The sequence below is a fragment of the Scylla paramamosain genome, chromosome 3 (assembly GCF_035594125.1).
Source record: "Scylla paramamosain isolate STU-SP2022 chromosome 3, ASM3559412v1, whole genome shotgun sequence".
NCBI classification, from domain to species: domain Eukaryota; kingdom Metazoa; phylum Arthropoda; class Malacostraca; order Decapoda; family Portunidae; genus Scylla; species Scylla paramamosain.
This window is the reverse complement of record NC_087153.1, coordinates 13,805,001-13,816,733: the sequence shown is the minus strand read 5'-3', so window position 1 is coordinate 13,816,733 and position 11,733 is coordinate 13,805,001. Positions and strand designations below refer to the sequence as shown.

The 11,733-nt window shown below is 42.2% G+C and overlaps 1 protein-coding gene across 2 annotated transcripts in view; it reads left to right on the top strand.

Moving 5' to 3' along the window:
• Positions 1 to 1,267: 1,267 nt before the first annotated feature.
• Positions 1,268 to 11,733, top strand: part of LOC135090906 (KH domain-containing, RNA-binding, signal transduction-associated protein 2-like) — a 28,864-nt gene continuing 18,398 nt past the window's right edge. For both annotated transcript variants that reach the window (XM_063988093.1, XM_063988082.1), the window contains exon 1: positions 1,268 to 1,395. In XM_063988093.1, coding sequence (XP_063844163.1) covers positions 1,321 to 1,395 — 75 coding nt within the window. In that variant the 5' untranslated portion in view covers positions 1,268 to 1,320. The remainder of the gene's footprint in view (positions 1,396 to 11,733) is intronic.

The window sequence follows — 11,733 nt, the reverse complement described above, 5'->3', positions numbered from 1 at the left end:
ATTCACGCTTGTCCTTTCCTCTTCTCTCTCTGCGTCACTTACAGGCCACCCTCACCACTCCTCCTCCTCCTCCTTTCCTTCTCCTCCTCCTCCTCCTCGATCTCTCCCTCTTTCCTCCTCCTTCCTCCTCCCTTTCCCTTGTCACCTGCAGCATAACACAACAGGTGTCTCTCTCTCTCTCTCTCTCTCTCTCTCTCTCTCTCTCTCTCTCTCTCTCTCTCTCTCTCTCTCTCTCTCTCTCTTGACAAGCCAGGAAATGAGGAGGAAGATAAATGATGATGGTGGTGGGGACAGACAATATTTAACTAATAAACAAAAAAAAAGGGGAATAAAGGAAAAAAAATGGATGAAATTAAAGAGAGGGTCAAAACGAGGGAGCAGTCAGCCTGGGTAACCATGACAACCTTTGAGGAGGAGGAGGAGGAGGAGGAGGAGGAGGAGGAGGAGGAGGAGGAGGAGGAGGATAATTTGGCAACTCGAGTAGTGTTGAGATGCCACTTAGAAAATTCTTGGATGCAAATACTACTAGATGTGAGAAAGTGGTTTTTAAGAGCAAAGGACTCTCTCTCTCTCTCTCTCTCTCTCTCTCTCTCTCTCTCTCTCTCTCTCTCTCTCTCTCTCTCTCTCTCTCTCTGCGGACATTACATTCTCTCCAGCACATCTCCCTCAGGAAATCATCTCTCCGCACCTTTCTCTCTCTCTCTCTCTCTCTCTCTCTCTCTCTCTCTCTCTCTCTCTCTCTCTCTCTCTCTCTCTCTCTCTCTCTCTCTCTCTCTCTCGCTTCTCGTAAAGGTTTTAGGAGAACAGGTGTGCCGGGGATTTGCAACCGTGCATCACAAGAGTAAAGTCCCCAAGTGTAGTAGTAGTAGTAGTAGTAGTAGTAGTAGTAGTAGTAGTAGTAGTAGTGGTGGTCGTGGTGGTGGTGGTGGTGGTGGTGGTGCTTGGGATGGTGGCGATAGTAGTAGTAGTAGTAGTAGTAGTAGTGGTAGTAGTAGTAGTAGTAGTAGTTCTGACAGTACACACTAGAAAGTACTTATTCAGTCAATTCTTAGTCAAAAACAACAACAACAATAACAACACCACCACCAACAACACAAACACCCACCGTTCCACTCACCCTTACCCACGCTCACCCACGCATCCACCCTCCCTCACCCAATCTCCCCATCCAACACAACAACAACAACAACAACAAACAACAGGAACACGCAGCAATCCACACCTCCCTCACACACTGACAGGCTCCGCTTTGTCCCTCCGGCAGAGATCGAGCGGCTACAGAACGGCGTGCGGGTGTCCACGAAGAACGAGGAGAGAAAGATGGCTGACGTCACCAAGGACAAGGCCATTAAGCTGACCGTCAGAGTGCTGGTGCCCGTCCGTGACCACCCCAAGGTAGGAATGCTGACGAGGGAAGGGACTGAGGGGAGGCTGACGGGAGAGTGACCAAGGGGAGTGTGAGGGAGGGTGAAGGTTGTGGGGGCGGGGGGGAGATGTTTGAGGTGTTTTTTTTTTCTACATTTTGGATATAAATTGAGGGTTTTATTAAGTTGTGGGAGTTTTTATTATTATTTTTCTTAAGTTGGTTATCCATTGGTGAGGGCGGTGAAGGCTGTGGGAGGCTGTGGTCTTCAAGGTAAGTGTGGTTAGTGTGTGAGGTGAATGCATTAGTTTTTTTTTTTTTTTATTATTATATTCTGGATACAAATTGAGGGTTTTATCAAGTTCCGGATGACAGTTTTTATAAATCTGTGGAATACTGAGGGACTTGAAGACTGTGGGAAGCTGTCGTGTTGAGACGGTAAGTGTGGTTAGTAGGTGAATGGCATGGGTTTTCTGATATTCTGGATACAAATTGAGGCTTTTATTGTATTTCTAGATGACGACTTTGTTTTGATCATCTAGTACCTGAAGACTGTGGGACGTGGTGGTCTCAAAGTGAGTGTGGCAGGTGTGGCAGTGAAGGTCATGAGTCTTCCTATATTCTGGATACAAATTGAGGCTTTTATTGAGTTCTTGAGTGATAGTTTTCTTAATCTAGTAGCAGAAGATTATCTATAGCTAGCCATCCATTACTAAAAGGGCTAAAGGCTGTGGGTCGTGGTGGTCTTTGTGGTTGAGCCGACTGTCTTTAGTGTTGTAGGTAAAGGAGATGAATTTTTCTGTATTCTGGGTACAATTTATGATCTGATGGGGACTGAAGGAAGCTGATGAGGACAAAGGGCTGAGGGAGGAGGTGCCGTGGTGGTTAGTCTTTGAGGTGAGTGAGGTTAGAGTGGCAGATGAAGAGCATAAGTTTGAGTTTTCTTAGATTCTCGATGCAAGTTGAAGGTTTGTGGGTAAGCGGCTGAGAGAGGGATGGGAATGTAGGAGGTGGTGGTCTTTGTGGTGGGTGTGGTAGGTGAGGCAGATGAATGGCATGAGTTTCCCTACATTCTAGAAACAAGTTGAGAGTTTTATTGAGTTCTAGATGATTGTTTCAATGATCTAGAGGCTGAAAATGATCTTAAACTAGTCATCAGTTATTAAGTGAAGCGATGGTCGTGAAGGAGTGCACGTACTAAGTGTGGTAGTGAAGGACATAAGTGTTCCTGCATTCTAGATACAAATTAAAGGCTTTGTTGAGTTCTAGAGGACAATTTCAATAATCTAATGGCTGAAAATTATCTTAAATCAGTCACTCGTCGCTTGACCGTAGTGACCAAATTTAGCGGAGTGTCTGAAACAAGCTCGGTCAAAGTACGTTCCCAGTTCATGAGTTTGTCTGAATTATTCCCGAAAAACGATGCAACACGGCCTCTGGAACTCACAGTAGCGACTCTAAATCATCAAGTAAGTCATCTAGTACTATTGTATCCATATTTACTGAATTCCCTCCTGTAGTAGATTATTTTGTGAAGTTTAGAATGAAGCTTTAAAATTTTTCCCTTTAATAACCAATAACTATTTTCGACCCTTTTTATTTATTTATTTATTTATTTATTTATTTATTTATTTTTGCACTAAATGCTCCAGCAGTCTTAAAAAAATAAAAAGATAAGATTAACCTTCAATACTCTCCTTTGTTTCCTCTTTTACGCTGCTCTGAAGGTTAACGAAGCGCACCCGTAGTGTATAAAGGGTTATGATTCTAACTACAACACTTAACTTACAAGGGGAAAGTAAAAGTGACATACAAGACTTTCTTCTGTCTTTCTCTCTTTTCTTTTTCTCTCTCGTGTAAACAAAGGGAGCCAAGGGAGAAGATAAACTAAACGGAAAGCTCTGAAATGTTGTTTAAGAGGCGCACGAGTGATAAATGGTGAGCTGGCGGCGGTTGGCAGGAATGGTGTGTGTGTGTGTGTGTGTGTGTGTGTGTGTGTGTGTGCGTTAATCACTTATCCATTTTTTTCTTCTTTGATTGGCAATTGTGAGCTGTGCCATCCATCATTCTTATTCCCCCTGTTATTTCGTTTTATTCTTCCTCTCCCTCTTATAACTGCTCTCAACATTATCACTCATTACAATTAACTCCTGTATCAGTCATCGCTCTCTCTCTCTCTCTCTCTCTCTCTCTCTCTCTCTCTCTCTCTCTCTCTCTCTCTCTCTCTCTCTCTCTCTCTCTCTCTGCAACACTCACTTTTCTCAATTACTTTCCTACCTTCCCATCTTGCCCCCTCTCTTTCCAAGTAGCCAGAGATCTAACGCACACTCTCCCATCATTCACCTCTCCCTTGCATGTCTGTCCATTCACTTCTCTCCAGGTTCATCAGGGGCTGTTTCTCTCTTCCATCATTTCCTACCCTTTCTCTCTATCACCATATCATCATCTTACTATTCCATTTTCCTTCATTCATTTCCATACCGTCCTTCCATTCGTATGATTAAATTTAGCGAAGATCTCTCCTATTTCCCTTTCGTATCTTTCCTTTCTCTCTCTCTCTCCCTCATTCACTCGCCTTTGTTATTTCCTTCCATGTCTCCCTCCTCCTTTTCTAATCCCAAGTGAATAGCATTATACAGTTTTCAAGCCTCTTATGGTCAGAAGCGTTCAAAGATATTATTCAGTTTAGTTTTATACTTAATGGAGGCAACGGGTGGGTAGGTGGGTGAACGGGTACCAAAGTGAATATGTGAATGGGTGTGCGGAGAGGCGTTATGAGTGAATGAGTGTGTGTGGAAAGGGGGAGGAAGATGTAAGGGTGTGTATGAATGAGTGAGAGGGGGAGATGAATGAACGGGTTAGTGGTTGCGTGAATGCTTGAGTGAAAAGATGGATGGGTTTGTTAGTGAGTGAATAAATGGATAAATGGATGGAGAGGGCAAGTGGATGAGTAAATAGGGAAATGGGTGGATGGGTGAGTGAATGTGATGAGAGGTGGATGGGTGCGTGGGTGAGTGAATGAGTGTGAAGGTGTATGTGTGGTTGGATACGTGAATGAATTCGTGAATGATTGGGTGGATGAGTGGGAAGGTGGATAGGAAAGTGAAAAATGTGAATAGGAGAAAGGAAAGGGAAAAACTCTGAAGATTAATGGACATTGCAAACACATCTGTATACGAGAGAGAGAGAGAGAGAGAGAGAGAGAGAGAGAGAGAGAGAGAGAGAGAGAGAGAGAGAGAGAGAGAGAGAGAGAGAGAGAGAGAGAGAGAGAATCAAAGCAAGATTTTTCCAAAGATTAAAGACACGCTGCCTCCTCCTCCTCCTCCTCCTCCTCCTCCTCTTCCTCCTGCAGCCCAGCCAATCAGGGACAAGGTAAAATACAAGGTGGCTCGCTATTGGCTCGCTGGGAATAATTACCTGGCCATTAAGAGACACCAAGAGTAATACAACGACCCTATTACTCTCTCTCTCTCTCTCTCTCTCTCTCTCTCTCTCTCTCTCTCTCTCTCTCTCTCTCTCTCTCTCTCTCTCTCTCTCTCTCTCTCTCTCACCCAACTCTTTCTTATTTTATCGTCCTCATCCAATTTCTCCTTCTCCTCCTTTTCCTTTTTCCTCCTCCTCCTCCTCCTCCTCCTCCTTCTCCTCCTCCTCCTTCTCCTCCTCCTGATACATTGACCTTTAAGTTTGGCTGGTCATGGACAATGTAAAGGAGGAGGAGGAGGAGGAGGAGGAGGAGGAGGAGGAAGAGGAGGAGGAGGAGGAGGATGAGGAGGAGGAGAAGGAGAATGAGAAGGAGAAGGAGGAGAAGGAGGAGAAGGGGGAGGAGGAGAAGAAGGAGGAAGAGGAGGAGACGTGTGAGATGAATACAATAAACTTTTGATCTACGACGAGATAACAAGTTTTGTGTTTCAAGTTTGATACAATAAAGCACAAAATCATGTTATTCTTTTTTATTTTTTTTACGAGTCTTCTTTGAAAATTGAAATATATTGTCTGAAAGTTTCTGTTTTCTTTTACATATTTTCATTTTCTATACTCGTTGTCGAAAAAGCAGGTAAGATAGTAAAGGTGAGGTCTATTACTGGAAGTCAGGTAAGATACTGTGAAGCGAGAGATGTATTATTAAATGTCAGGTAGGGTAGATCAGGTAAGGTTTGGTTGGGTTAGGTTGGGTTAGGTGAGGTGAGGTTAAGTTAGGCAAAGTTAGGGAAGGTGAGATGAGGTCAGGTCAGGTCAGGTCAGGTAAAGAAGTGTTATTAGGTGTTAGGTAAAGAAGTGTTAGAAGTATTATCGTTAATTAAGCCAGGTAAACTAATGAAGCAAGATATATTGCGTTTATTGAAGTGCCGTAACCGAGGGAAGCAGGATATATAATTAAAAGTCAGGTAAGGAAATGATGTAAGAACTATTCTGCTTAATTCAGGTAAGGCGGTGAAGCAAAACTTTCACTGCTACACCAATTTTCTTCTTTAATGCTTTTTTAGACGGTATTTTATTTATTCATTTATTTATTTATTTATTTATTTATTTATTTTATCTATTTACTTTTTTTTTTTTTTGGGGGGGGGCCAGGCTCTCGTAAATATTTCTGTAGCTTAAAACACAATATTACCTTGTTTTCCGTCACTCTTCTCTCCTGTGTCTCCATGCAAGCAGTTTTTTTTTTTTTTGCAGTGCTAGGAAGCTCAAGAAAGGACGAGCATACCAGCAAAAGGATCAAAGTAAACTAAAGCAGTGAACATATTAAAACCTAAAGGCAAATCTGTAAAGCGAAATCTATTACTGTAAAATCAAATAAGCTACGGAAGCAAGGCGTATCATTCACGAGGCAGGTTAATTAGTGAGGCAAAATCTACCATAAAGTAAATTAATGAGGCAAGATCTGCTATTGAATGTTTGCTAAAATAGTGAAGCAAAATAAAATGCACGACGCTAAACTCACGTAAGCTGGTAATGCAAAATCTACGAGTAATATGCTGAAGTAAATTGGTGAAGCGAGATACATTGTTGAGTCAGGTAATGAGGCAAGATCTATTATCAAGCGTCACGTCAAGTAGAGAAGCAGGATGTATTTATTAGTAAGCCAAGTAAACCAGTGAAGCGAAACCTGTTATGCTAAACTCAGGTAAACTTGTAAAGGAAGATGTATTATTAAAAGTCTGGTAGAAGAGTTAAGCATGGTCTCTTATTATTAAAGGTTAAGGTAAGCTAGTGACTGAATAAAAATAAATAAATAAATAAATAAATAACACAAATATCATAAAAAATCGAGTAAAAAGTGAATGAATATCGGTTATTAAAATTCAGGTAAAGGACTAAAGGAAAATCTATTAATAAAAGTCAAATGGTGAAGCAAAAAATATATTGTACCAAAGACTCAGGTAAAGTATTATAGCGAAGCACGAACAAAGATTCTTAAGATACACGAGTAAGTTGACGTCTATTATTTAAAAAAGTGAAAATAAAAAATAGTCCATATCGAAAAAGAATAAATAAATAAACTATTGAACCCCACAATACTATTCTTAAGCCAAATAAACTACCGAACCAACATCTATAGCCAAAAAAATAAAGAAAGAAATAAAATAAATAAAATAAAAAAATACAACTTCTCATCTCTAAAACTGAAATACAGAACCCCACAATACATTTTTTTCTGAATATTTTGGAGCAGGAACGAAAAACTGATTGGCGGATAATCGTTAGCGTGGTTTTCTGTATCCCCTCCTTTTTAAATATCCCTCAGTGTTGCGTTAGTTAGCTGCAAATAGCGGAAACATTTCACTGCGATGGGGATTTTACGAAGCGTGGTTTTTGGTGGAAGTAAGAGTTTTGTGTGACATTCAGAGAGAGAGAGAGAGAGAGAGAGAGAGAGAGAGAGAGAGAGAGAGAGAGAGAGAGAGAGAGTTCATATGCAGATCACGAGGTTAAATGAAATCCTTTATACTACAACCAGACACACACACACACACACACACACACACACACACACACAAAATTGATATGCAGACCAAGAGGGTAACTCAAATCCTGTATACAACTACACACACACACACACACACACACACACACACACACACACACACACACTTTTATGTACGGCAGGAAAAGTACACAGCCGTAGTCACGTACACACGGACTCGCTCGAGGGAGGCTTCGGATTCCTTCAAATTTTATGTGTACAGACATGAACGTTGTTAGTGTGTGAGTGTGTGTGTGTATGTGTGTTTGTGTGTGTGTGGGTGGGTGTGTATGCGTGTAAATGTTGTTCTTCAAGTTTTATAACCATTGTATGTTAGTAAGTTCTCTCTCTCTCTCTCTCTCTCTCTCTCTCTCTCTCTCTCTCTCTCTCTCTCTCTCTCTCTCTCTCTCTCTCTCTCTCTCTCTCTCTCTCTGCCTTAAAAATATAAAATTCTCATTACCTCCAAAACTCAATTTCTCTCGTGGACACACACACACACACACACACACACACACACACACACACACACACACACACACACACACACAGGTAGACTCTGGTGGCACGATTCCTGTCCATATTTTCACCTTTTTTTTCTTTTTTTTTATGTAAATTTGTATCCAGAAGCTTCTATCTCCTCCTCCTCCTCCTCCTCCTCCTCCTCCTCCTCCTCCTCCTCCTCCTCTTCTTCGTTTCCCTCTCCATCCTCCTCCTCCGCTTTCTCCTCTACAGTCTCATCTCTGCAGTATATTGACTATTCTCTCTCTCTCTCTCTCTCTCTCTCTCTCTCTCTCTCTCTCTCTCTCTCTCTCTCTCTCTCTCTCTCTCTCTCTCTATTCCAATTCACTTCCATATCAGTTGTCTTGCTCATTCTGTTTTCTTTAATATTTCTTCTCCTGTCCTCCTCTCATCTTGTCAATTTTCCGCTTGGCTCCTCCTCCTCCTCCTCCTCCTCCTCCTCCTCCTCCTCCTCGTCTGTTGTAAGCTGCTCAAGGGACGAAACCTTCACCTGTGTACCTCCTCTCTCTCTCTCTCTCTCTCTCTCTCTCTCTCTCTCTCTCTCTCTCTCTCTCTCTCTCTCTCTCTCTCTCTCTCTCCCCTCCTATTTTTCCAGCCTTACTCCCTGTTTTTCCTCTTTCCCTCTCTCTGATTCCATGTTTCCTCTCATCACACTATTTTTCTCCTCCTCCTCCTCTTCCTCTTCCATCACTACCACTACCTCCTCCCTCTCTGGATACAATGAGAAGGGAGATAGAGAAGCAAGGAGAGATTAGGAATACAAGGAGGAGGAGATGGAGAGAAAATGAGAGGAAGTAAGAGAAAAGAGGAGGAGGAAGGTGAAGAGAGAAGGAATGGAGGGATGGAGAAAGTAAGGAGAAGAAAGGAAGAGAGAGAGAGAGAGAGAGAGAGAGAGAGAGAGAGAGAGAGAGAGAGAGAGAGAGAGAGAGAGAGAGAGAGAGAGAGAGAGAGACTATAGGGAGGTAATGAGTGTAGGAAGAAGGGAAGGAAGATAGAATAAGAGAAGGAAGGGAGATATGAAGTGAAGGAAGAAAGGAACGAAGGAAGGAAGATGAAATATGAGAGAAAAAAAATGGCGTGAGGGAAAGAGTGTAGGAAGAAAGATTAAAGATTAAAGAAGGAAGGAAATACAGGAAACAAAAAAACGAAAGAAGGAAAATAGAATGTAAAATAAAATAGGACATGAAAAATGAAGCAAAGGAAGGAATATCAAATCATAACAGAAATGAAGATTAGAAATTAAGGAAGAAATTGAAGGATGAATAAGGAAATGAAGGACAGACCCGGGTTAGCAGACAGGCGTACAAGTTAGGGAGGGGGAAGGAAGGAGGCTGTGAGGGGGGTGAGTGGTGGATGGTGGGGGGAGGGAGCCTTGCAGTGTTGTACCATCCCCTTCAACATGTTAATACTGTTTGTGTGTTTAGGTTATCGTGATGTAGTCCTCCTCCTCTTCCTCCTCCTCCTCCTCCTCCTCCTCTTCCTCTCTTCCTCTTCCTCTTCGTCTCCACATCGCCTTCTCCTGTACTATTCTGTCTCTCACACTAACAGTTAATGTGGAATAGTTAGCCAGTCTAGTAAGGACCAATAATTAGTATGTTGCTGTTTGGTCTTCCTTTGTATTCCTTTGTATTCCTTTGTATTCCTTCTCTTCCTCTTCCTTAACCCACTCACTTTTAATCACTGACTGTTTCCTAACTTAACGTAATCACCCTTAGTCAGAAATTAGAAAATAAAGATATGGTTATAATGAGTGATTATCTAGATTATTTTTAAACTCTCCATCACAAAAACAAAACAAAAAAAAATGTGTAGTTAACTTAATATAACCCTCTTGTGATATCCAGAACTGAATTAAAAACTGCTGCCTCGTTACTACTGAAGGAGTTAACCGGATTACAAAGAGTAGTTTCGGTAGTTTCAGCAAACAGCCTCGTTACAACCAATAGGGAGACTCCTGTTAGTATTTTTTTTTCCTTCAATTCCTCCCATAATCTAATCTTCCTTCTCTCCTTCCTTCGCGCTGTTTTTGTTTTGTTTTTTTTTCTCTCTCTTATTTCCTCTACCTTTCTTCCTTTCTTCATTTCTCCATTTCGTATCTTTCGTTCTTAGCATATTCCTCTTCCTCTTCTCCAATTCCTGCTCTCATCTTATTCCTCCTTCCTTGTATTCCTTCTTCCCAATTTTGCTCTCTTCTCCTCCTCCTCCTTCTCCTCCTACTACTACTACTACTACTACTACTACTACTACTACTCCTTCGCTTCCTACTTTTCCTTTCACCTGCCATCCAATTATTCCTTTCCTCTTCCTTCTACTCTTCCTCCATCTCCTCCCCACCTTCCTCTTGTGTATTCCTCCCTGCACCAATTTCTTTACTACTCTTTCACTTCCTCCTCCTCCTGCAGTTCCACCACCTCTACCACCAATCTCCTCCTCCTCCTCCTCCTCCTCCACATCTTTTGCAATTTAAACTTCCCTCTAGTATCTTTAGGCTAGCCACAATACTTCTCATCCTCGCCTTGTTGTGCTGAAACTCCCTCGCCTTGCTATTTAAATATCCAAAACCTATTTTCAGATTATACATTTTTCATCTTTTCTCTCTCTCTCTCTCTCTCTCTCTCTCTCTCTCTCTCTCTCTCTCTCTCTCTCTCTCTCTCTCTCCTAACTGTGATGGAGGAGGAGGAGGAGGAGGAGGAGGAGGAGGAGGAGGAGGAGGAGGAGACTTCTTACTTGTGTATCCGTTTTCTACATTATTAGTGAAAATGTAAAGTTTGATCAAGCGGTGACTTCGTTATAAGCAAAGAGAATTATTTTTATTACCTGTTAGTTTTAAGTTTTGGCATCTCTCTCTCTCTCTCTCTCTCTCTCTCTCTCTCTCTCTCTCTCTCTCTCTCTCTCTCTCTCTCTCTCTCTCTCTCAGTAGTTACCAAATATCCATGCAAGGACTTAAATACGTGTTGTTGCTTTTCTTTTTTTTTCTTTTTTTTTTCTTAAGTAATTTTCCTCTTCCTCTTCTTCCTAATTCCCCTCCTCTTCGTCCTCCTACTGTTCCTCTTCGCCTCCTCCTCCTCCTCCTCCTCCTCCTCCTCTTCCTGCAGATCCTCTTCTCTTCTCCTCTTCCTCTTCCTCCTTCTACTGTTCCTCTTCCCTCCTCCTCCTCCTTTCCTTCTTCTACCTCCTACTTCTATTCTTCCTCTTTCCTCCTCCTCTTCCACCTATTACTGTTCCTATTCTCTCCTCTTCCTCCTGTTCCCCCTCCTATAGTTCCTCTTCCCCCTCTTACCTCTTCCTCCTCCTACGGTTTCTCTTTCCTCCTCTTCATCCTCCTAATTCTACTCGCCCCTCCTCCTCCTCCTCCTCCGCTTCCTCCTCCTCCTCCCATTCTCTCTCGCCAGTCGGTCAGGAATAAACACGAAAACACAACACGCATTACGGTATCAAAGACTTACTAAACAGATGTATTAAGCGTCACAGCTCACTACGTTAACGCTGCCAGGCCAATTCATACACTTCTGATAGCGCACGAAAGCAATGGGGTGTGTTCAGGGAAGGTTAGCGCCAATACATGCATCCGGTGACTGCCACGTGTACATTGTAGGCCTGGTGATTCGGTTTTTTAAATTCTCCTTTTTTTTTTTTCTTCTTTTTCAATGGTCGTATGTGTTTGTCTGTCTTACGTCATCTTGTTAGTCTTGTTAGGATTTGTGGAGGTTTTTAATTTTTTTTTTCTCTCTCTCTCTCTTTCAGATGAAGTATGGAAAAGAAAGCGTCTCTCTCTCTCTCTCTCTCTCTCTCTCTCTCTCTCTCTCTCTCTCTCTCTCTCTCTCTCTCTCTCTCTCTCTCTGTGTGTGTGCGTGCGTGTGTGTGTGTGTGTGTGTGCGTGTGCATCAAT